Source organism: Chlamydotis macqueenii, chromosome 13, assembly GCF_036417535.1.
Source record: "Chlamydotis macqueenii isolate bChlMac1 chromosome 13, bChlMac1.mat, whole genome shotgun sequence".
Lineage (NCBI taxonomy): Eukaryota > Metazoa > Chordata > Aves > Otidiformes > Otididae > Chlamydotis > Chlamydotis macqueenii.
This window is the reverse complement of record NC_141568.1, coordinates 93,419-117,807: the sequence shown is the minus strand read 5'-3', so window position 1 is coordinate 117,807 and position 24,389 is coordinate 93,419. Positions and strand designations below refer to the sequence as shown.

Genomic DNA, 24,389 nt, shown 5'->3' with positions numbered 1-24,389 from the left:
TAGGAAGGCTTTTTTGATTGGTGGGTTTTTTTCAATGCTTCTGGAGAATCAGCTTGCACATGTTGAACTGAATCCAGTCATTGTTAAGACAAATGGATAAAGAGAATGTAATTAAATAAAGAAAATAGCTTGGGGCTTTAAAAAACAAAGCATACTTTATAAACAGCTCTTCTGATTGCCTTCTCTTTGGGTAAGAGAAGGGCTTAAAGCTGACAGAGATGCATATGGTATTCAAAAGACCTTTCAAACTTTGACTCACTTTATTTTTGATGAGCCTCTTCGTATTTAACTGCCATGCAGCTGTTGCTGTATGTGCCCTCATCACCGTTGTGAAAAGGACAGCGTTGTTCCAGGTATTTCTGCTGGTTCTTCTATTTGTACTGAATAATAGGAAGTTTGCCAGTTTGAACAAACCTTTGGAATCTTTCTGTGCTTGTTTGATCAGTTCTGGGAGTAATCCTTCTGGCCCAACCTTGCTGTAGTTGTGAGCTGATGATGCAGTCTCACACAGATAACAATGTGGGGATATTAAAATGTTCTCTGCACACTGACAGAGTGCTGGCTGGGACAATGAGAGCAATGCAGCTCTTCGTCAATATAACATAGAAGGGAAAAGGCAGGTGGGCAGCTCCATTCGGGTAGGAAAAGTTAAATTGTGGAGAACTTTTTTTGATTATTTAAGAAGTGGACATAATGTTTTTATCAAAAATGTTCAGCTGGGATGTACTGTTGTACGAGGAAGTGCATTTCTGATTTCTTTTCTCCATCATAATTTGTTTTGTTTTGGTTTTTTTTCTCATCAGATCCAAGATCTGTAAAGTGGAACTCTTCCATACATTCCAAAAGCTGGTGACAAGTATTTCGCAAGAGGATCTACCAGACACTCTCCGGTAAAAACATATTTGTTATATTTAGAAGAGTGAATTTATCTTAATGAAACTCAGAAATACTGTGATGGTACCAGAATCTACTTATGAATCTCACTTTAGATAACTTTGTTGTTAAAATTTTATACTTGAAAAATACCGTGTGTGCTCGATAGGTTAGGAAGCGTCTCTTTTTGGTCTTTTTAATCACCTCCTTGGAGAAAGAGCTATCGCATCTCGTGTTAATGACAGACAGAGGAAATTGCAGGTGGTTTGTTTGTTTGGAGTTAAGAATTTGATCTCTTCTTGAAGACTTACTGACTTTCAAAAGGGTAGATTCTGTTCCTGATCGGTGGAGCCCTGTCCTTCTCTTGCACTAGATCTGGTGTCTGTTGGACAGCTCTGTCAGTCTCTTCAACTTGCTGTCTTGGCAGAAAACTCTGCATTTGGGAGGTTTTTTTCTGAGTTGAAGTGGTCTTGTCTGAAAGCAACAATGGACAGCTGGGGAAGGAGGAGTGGAAAGGGAGATAAGAGGAGAAAGCAGTATCTTTTTTGAAAACATCAGCTGTTACATCAGGTGCCTGCAGCACTGAACCCTTGCTGGGGTTCAAACCTCCCATCCCAGAATTGTCACGGGGTTATTGATATCTGGTTGGTGTTTAGTAATTCATCAAATGCCACTTCTTTGTTTCACAAGAAGGAAAAGTTTGAGTAGAAAAAAAAAGAAGTTGGGTTTTTTTGGTTTTTTTTTTTTTTTTCCTTTAGAAAAGGCTAGGCTAAATTTTTTATTTCTTTCATCTACGTATAATATGGAGTAAGAGCTAGTAAGGTGAGGTAGTGTGTAGGGCTCTTTCTGCAATGCAGATATTACGTAGATAGAGACTTTCTGGAAAGAACAGAAAGAAGCTTTTCTCTGGGGAAGCCATACTTGGAAGTTGCTTTTACATTATTAGAAACAAGTTTGGTTTATCAGACTGGAGTTTCTTGCAGTAGTCATCTGGGCTGGCATTGCATTATGCACATTACTTATTTGGTGGTATTCCAGCCAGAATAGCTACCATAGCCATAGATCAGGGCGTAGTTTCATATATACAGAAACTTCTCTCTTGCTTTGGCTTAGAGAGTCTGAGAGGTATAGAAGGTTCCAAATCCATTGCCTTGGAAGGTTTATTTTATTTTAGACTGATTTCCAGGTGTGATTTCACCAGCTCTGGGATGCAATTATACCAACTGTTGAACTAATTTAACTGCTTGTAGCTGCTGATGGGGATGGTCCTGCAGCAGTCTCTGCTGCTACTGGCTGTAGATTCCTGTTTTCTCCTGTATGTTAGTAGCACTCCTTCAGCCTCATGATGAGACAGTTCAGCTAGCTAATGTGGCAGCAAACAATTTCCTTGTCTTCTGTGTTTTCTGTTGGACTAATGAGCTGAATTGGCTCATGGAAAGCTAAAACAGCTAATAAAACCCGTGCAAAGGAAGTAGAAGGTATGCGTGGCTGGAAGCAAGAGAGGCCGTTTCTGCCTTTCATGGTACCAAGATAGCAAGTGAGATGAACTTAGGCAAAGTAAGTGCACGCTGGGTCTTTAATTACTGGATCTTCCTTGCTTTTGAGTTTTTTGAATGAAAGATGGCAGTTACCTTCTGTGTCTGTAGAAATGTCTTGTAACTATTTTAAAGTTCTGATGTCAACATGAGCCATACTATTGCTGAAATGGTTTCAATGATTCTATAAGTAGAGAAACACTTTCTCCTTATTTCAGTTTTAAATATAAAATTAATAGCCTCTTTTGGGTGGGAATTTGTCCTCACTTGTTTAGCAGTCATAACTTCCTCAGAATAGAGTGTGAGCTGGTGCATTGTTGGGTAGGTGACTCATTGTGCTGATCATGTGCTGCTTACGTAAAATAATTTCACCTCAGGGCTTTTCTAGACTCCAGTGGTTTTGTAATTTCCTCTGACTTTTTTTTTTTTTTGTCCTCTACCATTTTTCTGTCTGGGCTTCTCCTGACAAAGTCCAGCTGATGCGCAGATGTGGCATCATTTTTCATCTGCACAAATTCTTATTTATGCAGTAGAGGTACTAAGTCACCAGTCAGCTTGTCCAGTTGCTTTCCTTTTGAAGTCTTTATTTTTCCTACTCTTTGCTTAAAAAGCATAATGGAAACATGTGTTTGTATTGCTGTTTCCTTCTTCTTACCTTTCCCTTTCTACACAATATTCTGATGTCGTTTCTTCCTTTTTCTGAATTTGAGTGGACTTCAGATAAGAAATCCCACACTCTCAAATTGTTTCCTCTAAACTCCAGTGTATTTAACTGTTAGCCAGTTTTCTATTTTCTTCCCATTTGAAGGTATCTTATCTTGTCTCCTCCCACAAATGGTTGACTCTAGTGCTATGCTATCACCCAGTTTCCTTTTCCCACTTTGCCCCTAAGTTCCTGTTCTGCCTCTCCTAGTCCACTTTTTGGTCTCTTGCCTCCCGTCCTTTCTCCTCCATCAGGGGAACCCAATTCTGTAGTCCTTTTGGACTTGGTATTGTAGGGTATGTTAGGATCAGTCTTTACTTAACCCTTCTTTCATCTACTGTTGTCTACTGTCAGACCTAGGATACTGGGGCAGTTAAAGCTTTACGTGGAACAAGTCTACTGATTCTGATGTTCTTTTGTTTTCTTCGTTCCTGTGTCTAAAGCTGCTTCTCTTGCTTTTTGTGCCTTCCTTTCTCTTCATTCTTCTCTCCTCTTCAGAGGATCAGTGTGGGCATTGTTAAATTGGAATAGGTAGAGAGCCTACAAGGGGCAGAACTTTGCTGGCTCTCCTAAAGGCAAGATTAGGAATTTGTAGTGGTGTGGCCTGGCTAGGATGCATTCAGCAGTTGTGGGGGGTTTTTTTTTGTTTTGTTTTGGGGTTTGTTTTTTGTTTGTTTGTTTGTTTTTGGGTTTGGTTTTTTTTTTTTTTTCAGGATTTAGTTTATTTGCTTTCAGCTGAGACTGTGAGAAGGAGGTGGTGTTTGGCTGGCATTAGCTATTTCACCAATAACCAGATAGTGCTGTATTGTGCTGTCTGACTTACTTTCTTCCTTTCTGATAATTTCTGTGATTTGTCTTCTGTGCCTTATTTAAATTCTCACTCATCTCTCTAGCTAGACTAAAATGTTATTTGTTTCTTCATAACCTCTTACCTCCACCTGCCATACTTCATTCTCTTCTGTTGACTCCCTCTCACATGTTGTTTCGTGTTAATGTTTTGAAATTACTGGTACATAAATCCTTTGTTTTTTTTTTTTTTCTTTCATGTTTTCCATGCTCACTGTCAAAGGAATGATGACACACTGTTGGGCAGCGTTGGGCCATTGCTAATCTGAATTGTTACCTAAAAACTTCTGCAGTATTATTGTTGTTTGCAGATCACTTGGTGTTAATATAGCAAAGGAGGGTTGGTTTTTTTTTGTTTTTTTTTTTTTTCAACGCTGTGGGTTTTTTTGCCTTCTGGTAGAAAAAAGCATGTGTTGGAAGTGAAAGCCTTCTTTTGTCATACAGGGGCATCCACCATACAGAGTCACCAGGCACTGCTGTTTATGCAAGGTATGACTGGCTGTGCAACCCTTTGAGTCTCAGGGACACTTGGTAACATAAACCTGCCCTGAGTTTCTTCCTGGACTTGTTAAATCGATGACTGATCCCCTTTGCTCTTAAATTGTAGTCAGGAGCCATCACAATTAAGGTTATGCTTTCTTCCTCCTTCCCATTCAGTGTGGATGATTCCAGATCCAGTGACACCTAATTGGAGGGAGTGGGCTGTTGTACAGAGGAGTGTGAGGACTTTCAGTTGGCTTTAAGATGTAAACATCTAAAGTATAGAGCCTTCTCTTGGGCTTCATGTTTAAGATTTTTTGCCACTGTTCATTTGTGAAAAACAAAAGGATTCCACCAGGTGACTGCTAGATATTTTCTGCTGGAATGACTGAGGATGATTGTAAGGAATTGTCAGCCTAATGAAAGTAACTGTCATGGGAAGGGTGCAGTTTCACTGTTACTGCTGTTCTCCAATTAAAAAAAAAAAAACAACCAAACAAAAAAAACCAACCACATTTGACAAGAATTTTCTTGCCATTTTCTAGTTCCTTTTCAATTTTCTTTTCAAAGTTTGTGCATTAATTCCTGTGATGGTCCTGCCACTGCATAGAAGCTTGCCGGGACAGCTAGGTCCTCTGATCTAACTAAGAAAATCTTTTGTATACTGCTTGGCACAGATGCTTGTTAGGTCTTTGCCAGATTGAAGAGCCTTTTATTAAGTGGGGGTTTATGCCCCATGAAAATACTTGCTCATCATAATTACCTCAAGACTTGATCTTTTTTTACTCCTTTGAGCTTCTACATCTTTTTCCTCTGTGTGATTAATTTTTTTTCACATCTCAGATGGCATTGGAAAAAGTCACAAAGCTAATTTTCAAATTTTTCAATAATGTTTTGAAAATTAGACACAGCAATGCAGTGTCAAATGCTGCAGAACCTTACACTACTGTTAAAACTTGTTGTATTTGAGTGGAACTCAATGAGTGAGTTAGCTTACTCTGACTTTGTTCTATATCTTCTTAACAATTCATGACAATTACAAAGTTTACTTGCAATGACTGCATTTTCTTGGAGTCATTGAAGAAGATACTAATAGAATCAGGCCAAGTATGATTTCTTGCTCCCCCTGCCCCATGATTATGAATTCACAACAGATTTTTATATATTGAAGACCTGTAAGCTTTTGCCCTCTTAGATGCGATTCATTAATTTTTGTGTAAGACTAATGTTTTGGTTGATGCCTTGTGTTTATGTCAACATTTTTCATGTGCAATATGTCTGTAATCTCAAAAGTGCATTATGGGTTGAATGTAAATGTTTGAATATGGCATTAAAGGTAGGGTTTGTTGCTGAGAAAAAAGTATTGCAGTAGTGTCTTTCTTTTCCTTACATACTGCCTTGCTTGTGAGCCTGCTTCTGCTCACCTTTGCCCATGACTGAGCACATGAATGTTTTCAAGCATAATGGTGATTTATGTAAGGCTTTTTCCAAGAGCACGATACCTTTCAGAATGAAATCTCTGGATCACCTCTTCTGTCTCTGGCACACAGTGATTGGAATAACTCTGTCTCTCTCATACACAGTAGTGTAGGGGCAAGATGGAAAGAGTGAAGTGAAACATAAAAGGAATGTAGTCAGGCAGACTTGGATAGGCTGGAGATTGTATGATTGTACTGGACTTTGCCTGGGGCAGCAAACTAGTGCTCACTTCTGCCAAAAAAAGTCACAGGTTCTTTGTTACTAATGCTCAGAGCCTTAATGGCCCAACCAAAGCTGAGATACAATCAAATCGTGAGATTTTAAGGCAGGTGTAGTGTACTTTGAATTTGAAAGCATTTCTCCTGTATAGATGTCGAAAATTTCTTAGAAGCTTAATGCAGAAGTTGAGCATGAATTAAATGAATGTTTGATTTTGGCAGTTCTTTGAAGAAGCTGTTTAAAATGCAGCTTTTTATTGCATCCACTGTTAAATCCTGTAGTTAAGTTGTCTGCTTGGAGAATGAGACCCCAAGAGGCTGTGGTCACATGTGCTCTTGTAGCTGCTACAGTGGGGTGAAAATACTGAGCTGCTCCTTACTGTCTATCCTGCTTTTGTGCTAGCTGTGTTTTCCCTTACTGTCTACTCTAACAGTTACCAAACAAAGGTCTGTTGGAGTAATCTAGGTTAGAAAAATCCCATATGTGCTTTAGTTAAATTGAATCAGACTGCCAGATATGAGTTGAAGAGCCGTTGATTTGCCAGCAAGATTCGGGAAAAAGAGCAATGTTTAGCAAGGAAGAAATGAAGAACAGCTAGGCATTGGAGTCTTTCTCTCGGCTTAGCGGCAGGTGGAATCTATCTATCTATCTATATATGGATCTATATCTAGATGCGTGCATCCACAGCAAATGTAAAGGAAACAGCTGTTTCACCTTTAACAAGATTGGGCCAGTCCAAAAATCTGTGTTGAATAATTCTTTTTTGATCTTTGACCGTCCTAAATGTGACTTCCTAAGAAATAGACGTGTTTTGAAGATGTAAGCAGCATCTGATATTAGCTATTTTATGATAAAGGATAAATTTAAGTTATTAATTAGATGCATTTATAGTGAAGAAGGGCAGGGTCAAAGTCTTAAACATGTCAGACGTATTTTAAGCACAAGAAGCGTGCTAGTGTAAGAGAGTTTCTTCCCAAAGAATGATTTGTTCATTATGCTTGCGTGTAAGCATACATATTGCTCCCCAGAGAATGGTTTTGAGGTGGAGGAGGTGGTGCAAGTGGTCTGTACTGCATCTGAGGTACATGTTGGAGTACGTGGGAGAGGAACAGCTTGCCTATGGATTTGGAGCTGGTTGGGTTGAGTTTGGCCCTTCTTGGACCTGTGTTGTTTCCCGAATGCTGCTTATACAGATAGTTGCTGGTCTTTTGCCTGTTCAGCGATGCTCCTAAACCACGATCCACTGTTGATTATAGGGTTCTGTGACTGTTCTACTGGCTAAGTGGAGGAGTGTTGCGGGGGGCCCTTCCATGGAACTTTCCCGAGCAGCTTGGAGGTTAGGTTCACAGAGTTTGATTAATGTGAAAGAGATAAAGAAAGCAAAATGGCTTGGCTGTGACAAGGGTGTGGGCAGGTTTGTAAGAAAGTATACATCTTCCATGTTCAGGAATAGCATAGACAGGTTCTCCACCCTTGCACTTTCTGAACCTAAGGTCTGCAGAATAGATAATATCTCGTGGCTTGCTATGCATGTCAGTGTTCTAGAAATACCTGTATAGCAGAATGGACAGTGTCTGAAATACAGCTTCTGATTGTCTGCTGTTACGGGTTTTTTTTGTTTGTTTGTTTGGGGTTTTTTTGGGGGGTGGTGGTGGTGATCAATATTACATTTGAGCATGAAAGCATGTTCTGGAAGTTAGTGCAGTTGTTCTCAGACTTTTTATATTAGGATTCCTGTATTAGTTTGGCTCTTCCTCTTTCTTGATGGAAGGTCACATTGCCTATGATCTTCCCTTCATATTGGGTCAAATGTGTAAACCTTATGTGCCACATGTGGCTGACAGACTGTTTGGCAAAGGCAGATGAAAGAGCCTAGGAAAGGAATGCAAGGAGAGGAAAAAAGTCTTGATGAAATTGTCTTAGAGGCACTTCTGTTCAGATACTCTAGACCTGAATTTCCCTATTTTGAAAATCAATGATATAATGCACTCAGCAGAGCAAACAGTGGTTCTGCTGAGATTGTGAGGAGCAAGTGCTACATGAGAAAGGGAAACAAAGTTGCAAAACTGCTGAGTCTCTTTTGCTTTAGGGTGAAGATAAAAAAGTATTTTCTTCTTTGTCTCGCTCTTCCACATTATTTCATGTTGAAAAACTGTCCTGTTCGTCCTTGTCCCCTTCCCTTCCAGCCGGCAATTTGTCCATTCTTCTAGCAAAACAAGGCTATTTTCCACCCAATTCAAAGCACCTATCTCAGCCACCTTTTCTGCTTTGCGTCAACACTTTTTCGTGTCATGAAAGTTTCCTGTAACCTGCTGGCACTCAGTCAAACACTGACACTTCTGTTCCTGGAGAGTGTGTATGAAGCATGGTAGAGGAGTTGTTTTGCTTCCTTTTGTTAAGACTGCTGACAATGTCTAGGTAGACTAGCTTCAGGGCCTGGGCCTCTCCAAGTCTCCCTAGAAGCGCAAGAGAATTTCACTTAGTAGCACGGAAGAGCTCATAGGATATCATTGTGTTCTTGGATGTTTGATTGCTTTTTTCATTTTGTGACGTTACATCCAATAGGATAATAGAAATGTTTTCATTATTGTGCATTTTCTGTCAGGATGAAGACTCTAGAAACCTACTGGGACTACAAGGAAGCTGCATTAAATTATCAGGAAGCCTGGAAAGTGCTGCGTAGCCAAGCCCTGCCAGGTTGGGTCAAGAACGCCAAGGAGTACCTGCACTTCACATGAGAATACATGCGGCTTTGTAAATCCAGCAATACGCCCTGGTGCACAGCACATACCTCTGCAGTTCAAGGGCCAGGAAAAGATGTCTTCTAGTTCATGTGACAAGAATGAAAAGGAAAGCAATTTAGAGAAGTCTTTATTTTGGTTGAGTTCAAGCCCTCTTTTTATTGAAATATAGAAAAGGATCATTGCAGACTTAAAAGTTCTGAGCTGCATGAAACAGCTTCCTCCAAAAGAAAGGAAGCACTGATGTGCTGTCCTCTGTTATCTGAGGATATGGTCTATCAGCAATAGTCCACTGCAATGGAAGTAATGTCAGCTGAAATTGAAGCAGTGCTATGGAAGAAAGGCTGTAATTGTAAAATTTTAATGCTGCTTTTTTCTTCCATTTTTCATAATGTTATGGTTAGTTTTGTGTTGCTGGGACGACCCTAATGTATAGTGAGTAATATTTTTATGCCTCTTGACTCTCCTTGTCTTGTGCCCGGAAGAATTTTCCATGTCCTCCGGCCCCATTGCTTCTAACTGAAAATAGTAGTTCTGTTAAAGGGTCTTTTTTTTTTTCTGGGAGTCTTTCATATAGGCTTCTATTTACTACATAAAGCCAAAGCAGAAGCAAAAGAGCACTGGGGAGAAGGCTGTGTCGAATAATACTGCTTATGATAGCCGGTGCATCTCTCTTAATTTCAGGACTTTGCCAGATACTCCTTCAACTGCCTTGCTTCTGTGGGCAGGAAAGAAACCTCCGGAGTTACTTGGTTCGAACCTGTCAATCCTGTGTAATTCCAAGCAGACATTTATCTGCTTTTCAGTATTTCAAGTACTGTCCATTCCCCTATCCCCTCGTGATACATGGTTAATTAAAAGCAGGAATGCCTGAGCCACGTATGTCACTGTTTCCTGGCAAGTGTTCGTTAATAGCCTGGCAAAGGTGGAGATGCTTTGAGGGGGACTGGAAGTAGTCTCTGGCAGTCTCTGCACTTTTGCTTTATTACCAAATAACATCTGCATGGCAAAACAGTCAATATTGTCAGTTCCTTAAACTTTCTGTCCCAATCATTGTCTTCTGTGAGCAAATTCAGCATTATGTAACTGCTACTGAGCACACTCCCCTTTTGTACTTTTTGTGTTGTAAATTACAATTCATAAAATAGTTGGACAAGGCAATGGCAGGATGAAAGAAGTGGATAATTTAGAACTTAAGAATTCTTTAGTCATTTGAGTTTTCTATTCTTTGGTATCTTACTATAGTTTTGGATTTGAAAAATGGGCACAGCATTTCTCTAAACAGCTTTCACAGTCAACCTGGGACTGAACAGTACATGTCACATTACAGTCTGATAATTGATTACAGCAAATCCTTTTAGTTCACACTTGTGTTGACTTGTCAAATAAGAACAGTTTTCTCTTACTTGTTGAAGAAGTAACAAAGAACTTGAATTCTTTGTGTATAAGCCTGTCCTCTCAAATCCAGCACTAACATGTAAAAAGACCAGTTGTACTGGTGAGGGGGGAGTCATTGTATGTACAGTGTTTTTAGAGGGCAGGGGATTATGGAGAATGGTGACTTGCATAAGTCATCAGAGGATGAAAAATGGCCAGATGCTGTTGCAGATGGGCTACAAGGTGAACTGCTGAAGAGAAATGCTAGCAGTTATTGTAACAGAGCAAATAGCATTCCAAGGGCAGAATCCTGTAGCGTACCTAAAGAGATAACCAGTAAATTTCCAGGATCCTGAAATTTACCTTTGGCCTTCCCTGAAATCTTGCAGAAACTATACCTTAACATACCTAGTTTCCCTTTGTTAATCAATGAAGTCTGTAGTGAGCCGGCAGACCAGACTGGAATGTTCCCATTTCCGATCCAGCGGCAATGTTAAAATGGGTTGCCTAAGGCTAGTTGTTCTGTAATCTTGGCATCAGACTACATCCGTTTTCAGATGATCAGTTATATGATGTACATTATTTTTGAGCCTGACTGTTAAGAGAGATTGTTCCTTGTAAGATTTTCCTGTGCATTTGTAAAACACTTGCGAACTGTAGACTGCTGCTTTCTGCTGTCAGGTTTCAAAGTAGTTTTGAGGTGCTGAACATTGATACTAACCTCACTTTTTGGATGGAGTTGAGGACATATTTAAGCCTAGAGTGAGTCAGTGGATATGTGAAGACAGGGAAGGAGCTAAAACAAAGCAGCATTAAAAAAGCTGAAGGGCTAAGCCTGCAGGATCTTATACACAACTGGATGGCATTTCTGGGATTGAAAATAAGTATTTAAATGCCACATCTGTTTAATTTCAAAATGTCAGGAAATGCTGTAGGCAGTACTGAGAAGCCGCTCTAAAAACTGGAAGAGAAAAATGCAGAGAGAAGAGATAACTCGGTATCTGCTTTTGGAAGAGGTAGCGAACTGAACTTTCACCATTGTCAGCAGACCTTTGGAAGAATTGCTCCTGGAAGGCAGCAGTTGATATGGTCCATGCTTGTATCACTCCTTTGCACTGGAAAAGCTGACACACTGAAAAACAGACATAGGCAAGGCATAGGGATGACAGTAGGATGCAGAGACTGTCACTGGGGAGCAGACTGGTGGGGAGAGGTGGTAAAGTAGGGGGAGTGAAGTATCTACAGTTCATGGTTAATGAGGACAACCAAACAATTGGTAATGGGTGCAGCAGAGCATATGAGGGCACAGAGATTCCCAAGGCACGTGTAAAATGCTCTACTGAGCATGTTTGTATTAGCCAGATAGGTCTTTGACTTTTCCAAACTAGTATGGGAACCAATGGTCTCTATTTGCCAGAACAAAGAAATTGTAATCCTTATTTTGAGTGTGATGTTTTTTAACAGCTTCACTATTGGAGAAATCATTCTGTTTCCAGTCACAGTAAGTAGGCAGAGCAGACTGCCTGCTTATCTCTAAGGAAGTCCAAACCAGAGCGTAGAAACAAGGGGTTTTTGTCCAAGTGTAGAAGTAAACAATCTGTTTGAGCTGGAGGCTGCAGTTCTGTGAGACAACATGCTAGCATCTGACTACCTTTGAAAAAGCAGGGTTTTGAGGAGTGTGCTTCCGCTGCTCAGCTTACACAGGCTGGAGCGCTTACTGATCTCACTGTGTTCAGAGTAAATTGAAGACTATTCAAATTACTGTCTTTGTAGAAAAACAAACCATGAGCCCAAAACAAGGTGTAGCTTTTCACTAGAGTATAAATCAGCTTTGCAATAAGCCCAGTAAGCACTAGAGGAAAGGAAGAGCTAGGGCAGAAGGAAGTGGAGCCACGCTTCCTTTCACTTGTTACAAACTATTAGCTGGTTATGAAACCACAAATGGAGAAAATGCTTGAGCTATGTTAACATTAATACTACATGTGTGGAAAGGGGCGAGGTGGAAGGAATTCATGGTGTGAATTCCTTTAGTAAACATTCAGTGACAGAATGTTTACTAAAGCAGTACTGTACATTGCAGTGCTATTCTGAAAGGCTTACTGAAATCAACAGCACATCTTCAGATGCAGTAAGCACAGGCAGCACTGTTACTCTGACAAGCCTCAGTAACAGAGTAGTGTCGACATTTCATAGGCTCATACCTTCTCGTTTTGGAGTCACCCTGCCCGTACCTGTGAGTAATTGTAGAGCCAAACATAATTCTAGGCATAAGGAGACTTCAGGGGAGTTTGAGTTAGTATGAATTTTATTAAAGCTTGGAAAGTGACAAATTTCCACTGTCACTGGAAACATTTTCAAAACTAAACTCTTCTGCACCATGTAATGTTGTCCTGGTTTTGGCAGGGATGGAGTTAATTTTCCTCTCAGTGGCTGGTGTGTTTTGGATTTTGTGTGTGAAGAATGTTGATAAAACACCCTGATGATACCAGTTGTTGTGAATGAGACTAAGGACGCTGCTGTGCTTTCCAAGTCTCACTAATGTTCAGGAAGCTGAGAGAAAGAGAGACCGAATAATTGACCCAAACTGGCCAAAGAGAGTATTCCATGCCATGAACGTCATGCTCAGTATGTAAGTGGGGGCTGGCCAGGGCGGGTATCTGCCTTCTTGGCATCCGTCTCCCTCGTTTGCTGGCATCGTTCCCTCTCCCACGCTGGCTCCCTTTTGCTCCTTTGCTTGCCTCTCGGTTTTGTTTCCGTGATCGCCGCTCGAGACGGGCTGTGTCGGTCATTGGGACATCGGGTGATGAGAAAACATACATTGTTCATTTTGTATATTTTAATATCCTTATATTCTGTTAATATTGTAGTTCTCTGTTGTTATTTTAGTAAAGTGTTTAGTAAACCCACAAGTTTTCCTTCCTTCCCAGTTCTCTCCCCCATCCTGCTGGGGAGCGGGAGGGTGAGCAAGAAACTGTGTGCTAATTCGGGCTAAACCATCACAAGTGTGAAAATGAAGTAGAACTTCTATTAGGAATCTAAACTGTAATTAGTGTTTCAGTGCTGGCTTATGAAGTTCAAAGCAATGCTAATTTTCCAACCCACTGTTATCCTTTAATATAAATGTGTGAACTCCAGTACTGTGCAGTTAGGTCAACTAGGTGGTTTTTCTGCCCCCCTCCCCATTCAGAGCCACAAGTTTGCCTCCTTGCTTGTTAAGTAGAGGTAGCTGTGTAACCGTGGGAAGCCCATTTGGAGAGAAGTTGAGACCCTCATGAACAACAGCTCTTCTTGGTTTTGTGGCAAAGCCTCTTTACTTTCTCTGCACTGCGTACATACTTTGGCAATAGTGCTCATGAACTGAAGGATCTGATCTTGAATTCTTTATCTTGCTTGCAGCATTTCTAATTCTAGTTGTCTGCCTGAACTAAGTAGAATCATAGAACAGTTTGGATTGGAAGGGACCTTTAAAGGCCATCCAGTCCAACCACCCTGCAAGAAGCAAGGACATCTCCAACCACATCAGGTTCCTCAGAGCCCCATCCAACCTGGCCTTGAACATTTCCGGGGATGGGGCATCCACCACCTTTCTGGGCAACCTGTTCCAGTGTTCCACCACCCTCAGTGCAAAAATTTTTTCCTTAGGTCTAATCTAAATCTACCTCCTTCTAGTTTAAAACCATTACTCCTTGTCCTGACAAGAAGTTTCTCCCCATCTTTCTTCTAAGCCCCCTTTAACTATTGAAAGGCTGCTATAAGGTCTCGCCAGAGCCTTCCCTTCTCCAGGCTGAACAGCTCCAGCTCTCTCAGCCTGTCCTCACAGGAGAGGTGCTCCAGCCCTCTGATCACCTTTGTGGCCTCCGCTGGACTTGCTCCAGCAGGTCCACAGCCATCTTATGCTGTGGGCTCCAGAGCTGGACGCAGTATTGCAGGTGGAGTCTCTGGAGAGTGGAGTGGAGGAGCAAAATCCCCTCCCTCGATCTGCTGGCCATGCTTCTGATGCAGCCCAGCATGTGACTGGCTTTCTGGGCTGCAGGTGCATGTTGTTGGCTCATGTCCAGCTTTTCATCTACCAGTCTTTCTCCTCAGGTCTGCTTTCAGTCCCTTCATCCCCCAGCCCATATTGATACCGGGGGTTGCCCTGACCCATGTGCAGGACCTTGCACCTGGCCTTGTTGATCCTCATGAGGTTCACATGGGCCTCTGTCTTGAGCCTCTAGGTCCCTCTGAACGGTATCCTGTCCCTCAGGTATGTCAACTGCACCACTCAGCTGCATAGTAAAGCTGTTCTTTCATATATTTATATAACTACCTGTAACACAACTACTGCTTTTTTTTTTTTTTTTCTTTTTGAGCTGTTCATGCAACTGTTTCAATCTGAACTCCTTAACAATTATTTCTCTCTCTCTGCAATAACTCATGCACAAATTACACGTTCCAGTTTTCCAGCTCTCTGGTCTCCTATTTCTATCATGCCTTCTCCTTTGTGCCCTTCCTTACATGCTAAGCTTTTGTCACCTAGATCCTGCTTTACAAAGCTCATATTTACTCCTCCATTGATAGCCTATGGGCAGGCATAGCTCTTCTCCCGATGAGATCTAGTAGCTCTGAAGCTACTGGTTTTGGGACCTACAGATAGCTCCTTGCTTCCTCCTTGTATCATCATTCGCATACTAAAGGTTGAGAAGCTGTACAGTGTCTAGTAAATAACATAAGCAGCTGTATAGTGTCTAGTAAATGTGATGTGTAACTTTCTGGTCAAAAGTTAAGATAAAGAAATTACAGCATTGCCTGTTTGCGACAGGAATTTTTATTGTACTTGTTTGTTAATTGAGAAAGAGGAACATATTAGCTCAATTCAACGTGATCAGCATCTTGCTCCTGCCTACGATAAGTTAGCAAATCCAGTGTTCCCAATACTAATTTAATGGTTTTATTTTTCTTAACAACTCAAAACAGAAAAAATGTGTACTCTTCTCATGTTTAGTAGACCAACTACTTTGCTTTATTATTTAATCAGTGTCATCAAATGTATCCCCCAAAGGCGTGAGGCTGCGGGAATTCATAGCCATGAGAAAAAAAAAATGCACAAAAACAACAAACTTTTTTTGATAATTTAACAGTCTAATAAAACAAGACCTATCAATATATTAAGAAATAAATCCAGTTACAAATGCATGTCTATAGAAGGACCTTCTGTGGATGTCAGAACAGAAAATGATCAGCTATTTACAAGATACACAGCAGGATGGTATAGTAGCCAAGACCCACCATTCAGAAACCAAATGTGTTCTCTCCGCTGTAGGCAACATACAAGAAGCCATCCTCATCCTTTTCCTTCTCATAAAGTTGTCCCATAGTTAAGCTTGAAGGGGGGAAAAAAAAGAGAAACAGTTTGCTTGGATCATGACAGTTGCAAATGGTAAGTTAGAACCTCACACAAGCAAGGACTAATAAAAGCTAAAACTTGTAAGTCTGTGTGTAAATTAAAGTCCAAAAATGAGCCTATATGAAAACTAGCTGACTCTTGAGTTAGCAAAATGATCCTGGGCTCTCTGCAGAGTGTCTATGTTTTTGTTAATTCTTCACAAATGCATTTCTCAGAATGCTTCCTTATTTTATTGGAAATTAGTCACTGAATGTATTTCAGGTTCTGAATCATCCATTATTTATGTCGTGACTAATACCAGGATCAATAACCTAATAGCCCCTTCCTTGAATGCAGCTGCATGAGCATCTTGCTGTTTCTGTGAGCAACCTCGTTTCTCCTTCCATCTGGTGTGCTTGTGAATGTTCATCTGGTCTCAAGTCTACCAAACTTGTGCTTTTTGGACTGTTTCTTTGAGGTCCAGGTTGTTTTGGAGAGTAAAAGCTTTGTTTTCTATATTGTTAAAAAGCGATGACTTAAAATAGTGCTAGTACCAAAATGCGTGGGCAGTAAATTACAAGTTAGCTAGAAACCAGTGCTTTTTCAGTGGATAAGGTTTGGAATGTTTGATCAAATGAAAAATTTCTTAAACTGAATAGGCAGTTGGCCCTTCACAGTCTTAGTGGTCACAGTCTTTAGGGCAATGTCTGTATTTTGAAAACAAGAAGAAATGCAAGCAATTACTTGATCAGTACAACTGCTCCAGCCATCTACCTACAGATGAAACGGGCAGTTGACATCAGTCAGTGGCACAAATGATGCCTCCTCAGCTCACCTTTCTGTGACTTCCCAAGACTAAGACAAGGCTAGTGCACTGAAAGATGCAGACTGAATGTGAGTGACAGGGAAAACGATCATGGCTTTTTACCCAAGAGAGGAACTGGGAAGAGTTGCAGGCAGTACTTGAAATGGGAGGAAATTGGTGAGTAGTAGATAAACTTTTGGATTAGGAGAGAAGCATGTAAAGAGTTAGTGGTCTATGTAATAAACTCAACCTATGAGAGGAGCAGAGCCATTAATAGATTAAACTTTTGTTTATCTGTTAACAAGTTGCCATTTTTGCATTAATATTGAAAGTTCAAGGCCCTTCTTTTCATGATGACATGCCACATCTCTGCTGGAACATGTGAGGTGAGACAATGTACCCTTTCTTTTTCTTTCCTATTCCTAGCAGTTCTACAGCATTGTTAAGAAGACGACACACAGGCATTCCTAGTACTCTCAGAAGAAAGCAAGCAGAAAAAGATGGTTCTCACAGGTCCCTATTGTGTATCACAAAGTAAATAAAATATTCCTAACCGAGTCTCAACAGGTTACCTGGAGGGACTGTTACTGTTACACAGGTAAGGAATAATAAGAAGAATATTATGGCTAAGCCATGTAACATCATGACGAACTATTTCTTCAAATGCTATTAAAGTATCTCATACAGAAAGGAGTTGTAGTAGCTGCTTGCTATACATTATTCTGTGGGTAGCAGACAACAATGAAACATTCCTATATAAAAGCAATGTGAAAAACCTTTCTATAGTCATTTTGCATTTTACATTTATAGAAGAAAATAAGTCATTTAACACTATAATTTCCTTGGGAGCTGACAGATTAATGTTTTTTTCAGAATAATTTATGGTGTTTGCTTTTGAGTATTTAATATGCAACTTTTTTGTCACATTGAGAATGTTTTGTTTTTTGGTTTTTTTTTTTTTTTGGCATTAATAATGTAAATGTTCTTGCACTCAACCAAAGATATCATAATAACTCAGAGCTCACCCTCTTGATATGGAAGTAAATCATAATATTTTGCAGTCACCTTTCCTTTCAGCCTAGCTCAAGAAATAAGATGTTTATCAAACTTATGAGAAAAAAACCTGTCAAGGTGAGATTAAGATGTAACCAAACACTTCCTAAAATCAACAAATAAGGCTCAAAGAGGGGAGTTACTGTCCCTGTGATATGCACAGGCTTGCTGAAATGGTTCTGAATACCAAGTGAATAGCCTCTCACCTGGATTGTGGGACAGTCTTGTCTACAAAGAGGAATATTGCTTTCTCAGATGGCAGTTGAATCCTCTTCCTGATGATCCACATGAACTGGGCCACGGTGATGTCAGATGGAACTAAGTACTTCCTCTTGTCAATATCAACAATCTGAGATCCTGAGACCTTCTCCACTATGACCTGTAAAGCGCAGGTGTGAAGGTCAGGCTTTTCAGGATTGATATGAACAGACAGCTTTGGTAAATCTCTTGCTGGTATAGGCTTACAACAGTGAATGGAGGGGAGGAACAAAAAGGTTTCTTGATCGCAACTAAATGAGAGGTAGGACTGACTCAGCACTGTAAAACCTGTTTTTTACGACTGCACTGAAATCTACATTCATATAAACAATGGCTTAAAACTCCCTATGCACAATGTTGACAGTCATGGGGTAAAAAGATTAATATGCCTAAAAGAAACCTGTGTCAGGAAAGTATACATGTATTTTTAATTCTTTGCACACTGATGATACAAAATTACTGCAATGTGGACCCAAAGGTGAAGGTGAGCCAGCAGCGTGCCCTGGCAGCAAAGGCAGCTAATGGTATCCTGGGCTGCATTAGGCCAAGTATGGCCAGCAGGTCCAGGGAGGTGATCCTTCCCCTGTACTGTCACCGGTGAGGCCCCACCTGGAGTGCTGTGTCCAGTTCTGGGCTCCTCGGTAGCAGAGAGACATGGACGTGCTGGAGGTAGTCCAACAGAGGGCCTCAAAGATGTTTAAGGGAGCAGAGCATCTCTCCTGTGAGGAAAGGCTGGGAGAGCTGGGACTGTTCAGCCTAGAGATGAGGAGACCTGGGGAGGTCTTATCAAGACATATAAATGCCTGAAGGGAGGGTGCAGAGAAAATGGAGCCAGGCTGTTTTCAGTGGTTGCCAGTGACAGGACAAGAGACAGCGAGCACAAACGGAAACACAGGAGGTTTCCTCCAAACATCAGGAAGCACTTTTTTTACTGTGCGGGTGATGGAGCACTGTCAGAGGTTGCCCAGAGAGGTTGTGGAGTTTCCCACCTTGGAGATATTCAGAAGCCAACATGGTCCTGGGCAGCTGGCTGTAGGTGGCCCTGCTTTAGCAGGGAGGAGTTGGACCAGATGACCTCCAGAGGTCCCTTCCACCTCAACCATTCTGTGATTTATTCATACCAGGACAGAAACATCATATTGTGTTTAAATATGGCTAATCTTAAACACTGACAGGCATGGGCCATTGACTACCTGTCTAGGAAGCCTATTCCAGTGTTTGTCTACCCTCTTGGTAAAGAATTGCTGCTTAATGTCAAGTCTGAACCTCCCCTGGCACAGCTCTGAACCATTCCCATGTGTCCCTGGATCTGAGGGAAAAGACATCAGCACCCCCTTCTCCACAGCCCCTCCTCAGGAAGGTGCAGAGAGCAATGAAGTTGGCCCTCAGCCTCCTTTTCTCCAAACTAGGCGAAGCCAGAGTCCTCAGCTGCTCCTCACAGGATATGCAAGTATGACCATCATTACTTGAAATCTTTTGTTACACAGAATTCTAGTTTGCAACAAGCATGCCTTATCCTCTTTTAAATTATCATATGACTAAATCAAATCCCACAATACTAAGAAATACAAGTTCAATATGCACACCACTTCTACTTTTCCAACTTAACCGTCTTTTTTTAACCAGTGTCCCAAGTTGCTCCTAACAGATGACAGAACCAACTGCCTTGATATGGCATATAGCAAAAGAAAAAAAAAAAAAAAGGAATAAATATTAGAAATAAATTTCAGCAACACCAAAGCTAAAAAAGCCCCAGTATTTAGGTAAATGGGAGGGAGAACCACCAGCCTATCTAATCTGCCATTTCACTTATTGCGCACAAGCCAGAGATGCTGAAATGTCTCTTGGACTTCCTTCTAGAGCACTAAGGGTATTAATACTTATTTTCTTCTCCCTGAAGTCTTTTGTATTCATCACTGCAGCATACTGTACCACTACACAACATGTACCGGTATGTCAGAGACTGTCACGCTAAATAGAGGCACACGGATACTTCAGATAACTCGGTGCAGAGTTGAAGAAGCCATGTTATACCTGAATCATCAAAACTCTGATAGAGTTGCAGTGTGAACTGTGCTATAAAGGAAGGTTCTAGTTGTCCATAGACCACATGTTCAGTTTTTTATGTGCTTTGCAGTACTGCTTTTGATTTGATATCCGTGCTCGCTGCAGTTCTGTAATCAATCTGGCAATGATTACTGACTTCCCACCAGGCATTTCAGCTAGGCTCGACAATGCCTCAAGGAGGAGCAATGAAGCGTGGCTGCAGTACGCTCTGTAATACTGGCCATACTTGGCCTGCCAAGAATGGCAGTTGAACGCTGCGTCAAATCACCAGAAAGGTGCTGTGATGTGCTCTTGTCTGTGTGCCTCTGCTGTACCAGACTTACACTGCCTGGTAATCCAGCAATGTATGCATCTGATGTTTATACGATTACAGCTTCAATTGACTGGATGAAGTTACAGGATGCCAGTAAAGCTATAATAATAAAGTGTAGGTTTTGGCTATATATGAATGACAGCCAGAGGGGACACGTAGGCTGTAAGGAAAAAAAAAAAAAAAAAAAAAAAATTAATTAATTAAATAATCTCAACCCATGCCTATGCTGCTAGGCCACCACAGGAACCTAGCTATTCTCTGCCTACACTTGGGGCTTTTGGTAACAGAAAGCTGGTAGAAACCCAAGCAGAAATGCCTAGGCAAGGTGATGTTTGCAGCATCAACAGGCTTTTGTTTGCAACTTTGAAAAAAGTGCCTATGTTAATCACTATTTTAGGATGTCTGTAGACTCAGGTCTGCAATTTTATCACTGGAAACCAGAAATACGTACATTTTTTAACAGGTGTTATTGAATATAACTGCACTTTTAAGCATATTGTTTGTTCCACCATGTTACTGTTATCAAGGTAGGACTCACTGATGCTATTCTCTGCTTTGTATTATGCTGAACTGACATTAGCATATCTTACTTCATACACTAGGAAATCAGGAATTGATTACAGGAAGGAAAGATGGCCAAAAAGAAAATCAAATAAAAAGCAACAGGTACAGGAGGAAAGAGAATTAAGTATTACTTGTGGAAAGGACCTGATGTTTATTGCTTCACACAGGCCACATCTTGAAGGAAAAATACAGCACATGTGGAAATAACGCTTACCAGAGGTTCCAGCGTCTCCATTCCTTAGCTCTGCATTCCCCATTGCTACAGCATACAGGTAATGCTCAAGTACATTTAAAAAATACACTATCTTATGAGCTGGAGAGTGTTTTCCTTATAATTTCTTCAGCTCTGCCTACAGAAACAGGAGGAGGCCACAGTAGCTGCCACTTGCAATTTAGTACGAGGGAACTGTAAAGAGGACCAAGAACAGCCTGAAAGGAATACTGAAGCCTTAACAACTGATGCTTTTTTTTTTTTTTTTTTTAGTTATTCTAATCTCAGAGGTCAGTATTGAGACCAGTGCTGTTTAAACATCTTTGTCGGCGACATGGACAGTGGGATTGAGTGCACTCTCAGCAAGTTCACCGACAACACCAAGCTGTGTGGTGTGATTGGCACCCTGGAGGGGAGGGATGGCATCCAGAGGGACCTTGACAGGCTGGAGGGGTGGGCCATGCAAACTTCTCAAGTACAACCAGGCCAAGTACAAGGTCCTGGACATGGGTTGGGGCAATCCCAGGCACAAATACAGGCTGGGCAGAGAATGAATCGAGACCAGCCCTGAGGAGAAGGACTTGGGGGTGCTCGTGGATGAGAAGCTCAACATGAACTGGCAATGCGCCCTTGCAGCCCAGAAGGCCAACCGCATCCTGGGCTGCATCAAGAGAAGCGTGGCCAGCAGATCGAGGGAGAGGATTCTCCCCCTCTACTCTGCTCTTGTGAGACCTCCACTGCGTCCAGCTCTGGGGCCCTTAGAACAGGAAGACATGGACCTGCTGGGGCAAGTCCAGAGGAGGCCACAAAGGTGATAAGAGGGCTAGAGCACCTCTCCTGTGAGGACAGGCTGAAAGAGCTGGAGCTGTTCAGCCTGGAGAAGATAAGGCTCTGAGGGGACCTTACAGCAGCCTTTCAATAGTTAAAGGGGGCTTATAAGAAAGATGGGGAGAAACTTCTTGTCAGGACTCGTTGCAACAGGACAAAGAGTAATGGTTTTAAACTAAAGGGAAGTAGATTTAGATTAGATATAAGGAAGATACTTGTTACAATGAGGGTGGTGAAACACTGGCCCAGGTTGCCCAGGGAGGTGGTGGATGCCCCATCCATCCCTGGAAACGTTCAAGGCCAGGTTGGACAGGGCTCTGAGCAACCTGATGTGATTGAAGATGTCCCTGCTTCTTGCAGGGGGGTTGGACTGGATGGCCTTTAAAGGTCCCTTCCAATCCAAACTGTTCTATGTTTCTAGGATAGTAACACACTAGCCATTTTAACGTCAAAATGCAGAAACTGTCTTAACTGGAAGTCAAGGCTGTTTGTGTACTGCTTCTAGTAAAACTTATAGATACCTTTCAGCGTTAGACCACCAGATTCCCCAGGCAAATTTAAAACGGCAGTGCTTAGCAAGCATGAATTTCTTTCACCTCACATTTTATTCCTTTATGTCGAGCCTAAGACAGAGGCAGGCTGTTCATATATTATCTTAGTAGGTTTGAACCAGTGAAATATCTCTAAATCCAGGTAGACAGATAGAGCAGGTAAGAGTTGAAGTCACTTTGACCTATATCACTCTGGATGCAGGCTATAACTTGGAAAGCAGGAAACACACATTAGGTCTGAAAAACACTTTTGACTAGTAAATGCCAAATACATGGCTCAATCTGAATCATCAAGCAGAAAATATGTATTGGCCCAGACAAAGCATCTCACTGCAGTTTGAGATTTAATTCCTGTATCCATCCACACCTTGCTGTCCATTCCCAAAACAGCACTATGGGTTTCAATGTGTCTTTTTCCCCTAGGGTTATGAAGGATATTCTTGAAGCGGACAAATGGGTATCCGTGGAGATGTATCGTCATTAGCATGCTACAGTCTATGTGTGAGGGGTTAGTTAGCCAAGTGGAGAATGCCAAGGATTGGATCAGCTTGCCAGACTGCAACTGGAGAAGATGCTGTGACTAGGTGCAACTCAGCAGCAGAGAAAGTCAATGGGATTAGAGGGTCTTCTCTGGGCTGCTCTATCTAATGGGTAAGTTATTTACCAAGAAGTCAGACAGGAGCAGCACTAGCTGGCAAATGGTCAGATGGGATGTGGAAAATTTTACTCACAAGCAGGTAAGCTGAGAATGTGGACATGTTGCTAGCTGTTACATAAGGATGTGAAGTGTGGTCATTTCAGTGACCAAAACATGATAAAATGGATTGCAGAGTGAAGAAGAGAGATTATTCACTATTTAGCAGGTAGGTAGGTATCAGTGCAGAAAGGAGAGCACAGCACTTGCACTGGCTCTTCAAACTACAGGATTTGCATGGGGAGATTCACCACGCTAAGAACGGTTGTAGGCATGGAATACATGAGGGAAAATAACCTTCCTCATATACCCAGGACAGAAGACTGTCAAGGTTTAAAGAATTTATGATCTTTCTTGGGATCAGGCACAGAATAAATCCTCAAGACACTGAAGGTATTTGCTGGGATATAATTGCTGTTGGAAGAAACCAGGACACTGATAAAACCGTACTCATGCCTGGAAAGTGTTTAGAAAGTCAAGGACTCATGCTTATTTGTCAATATGCACTGGGGCAGAGGAGGGCATGTTGGATTAGTTAGATGTGTTTGGGGCCTCTTTAAAAGATTTAGGGACACAAAAAGGAAGATGAATTTACTTAGTAGGATCTGATCAAAGAAGAGAGGGCAGGAAGGAAACAGCTTATCCACCTTTGCCTCCAGGTACTCAGATGAAGCTGGCTTGGTTACTCACCGGGACACGGTCGGGGTATTTGGCTCGTATTTTTGCCGACTCGACACATCTGTGCTCTGTGAACAAAACTCGTAATTAGTCATTGCATAGTAACAGTATCGCCGGTGTCCTAGGCAGAGAGGGCTGCGCGCAGGGACGGGAGGCTGTGGGGATCGCGATCGTCTTGCCCCCCGCCGAGGGGATCTCCAGCTGTTCAGAGGAGGCCGTCCCCGGCCACCTCGCCACCCTTCGGCGAGGCCCGCTGGCGGCTGTCCGCCCAGAGACAAGACGACCGGCTCGGGGAGCCGACCGCGGCACACAAGACTCGGGAGGCCCCAGGGCGGACGGCGACACAGGACACGGAGGGCAGCGGGGCCGCGGACCGGCAGTGCCTGGCCCGGGCCCACCCTTACCCAGCGCGTGGTCCTCCTTGAACATCCACTTCATGGTGCGGGACGGCGAGAAGCGGAGCCAGCGGCGGCGAGGCCCGGGGCGGGCGGGCGGGTGCTTGTGCCGAGCGGCCGGGCTTATTGCGGTCACGGTACCTGTCACAACAACAACAGCCTCGGCTCGGCGGGCGGGACTTCCGGCTCCCCAGTTCCCTAGCAACCATCCGAAACGCAGCGCTTCCGGCCGGGAGATCGAGGGGCGGGGCCGTAGCATCCGGGCACGTAGTCACCTGGCCGGTGCGAGGTGCAGTCGAAGCCGCATCGTGGGCTCCGCCGCCGCGGCAAGTACCGCCGTCCCGCTGCCGTTCC

At 42.2% G+C, this 24,389-nt stretch overlaps 2 protein-coding genes across 9 annotated transcripts in view; one reads left to right on the top strand and one right to left on the bottom strand.

Annotated features, from left to right (window-relative positions):
• Positions 1-21,645, top strand: part of ADAT1 (adenosine deaminase tRNA specific 1) — a 35,902-nt gene extending 14,257 nt beyond the window's left edge. For 3 of the 8 annotated variants that reach the window (XM_086758274.1, XM_010116122.2, XM_086758271.1), the window contains 2 exons: positions 804-890; positions 8,741-9,750. In XM_086758274.1, coding sequence (XP_086614400.1) covers positions 804-890; positions 8,741-8,873 — 220 coding nt within the window. In that variant the 3' untranslated portion in view covers positions 8,874-9,750. Of the gene's footprint in view, positions 1-803; positions 891-8,740; positions 9,751-16,849; positions 17,505-19,079 lie in introns of those variants that run through there. The other 5 variants (XR_015260042.1, XR_015260044.1, XR_015260043.1 and 2 more) reach the window with 5 other exon arrangements.
• Positions 15,038-24,239, bottom strand: GABARAPL2 (GABA type A receptor associated protein like 2). Its single transcript, XM_086758278.1, has 4 exons — positions 24,045-24,239; positions 23,653-23,708; positions 17,683-17,855; positions 15,038-15,615 (listed from the first exon to the last, which is right to left on the bottom strand). The coding sequence occupies exons 1-4, from the start codon at positions 24,076-24,078 to the stop codon at positions 15,525-15,527; spliced, it is 354 nt and encodes a 117-aa protein (XP_086614404.1). The 5' UTR covers positions 24,079-24,239; the 3' UTR covers positions 15,038-15,524.
• Positions 24,240-24,389: the final 150 nt, after the last annotated feature.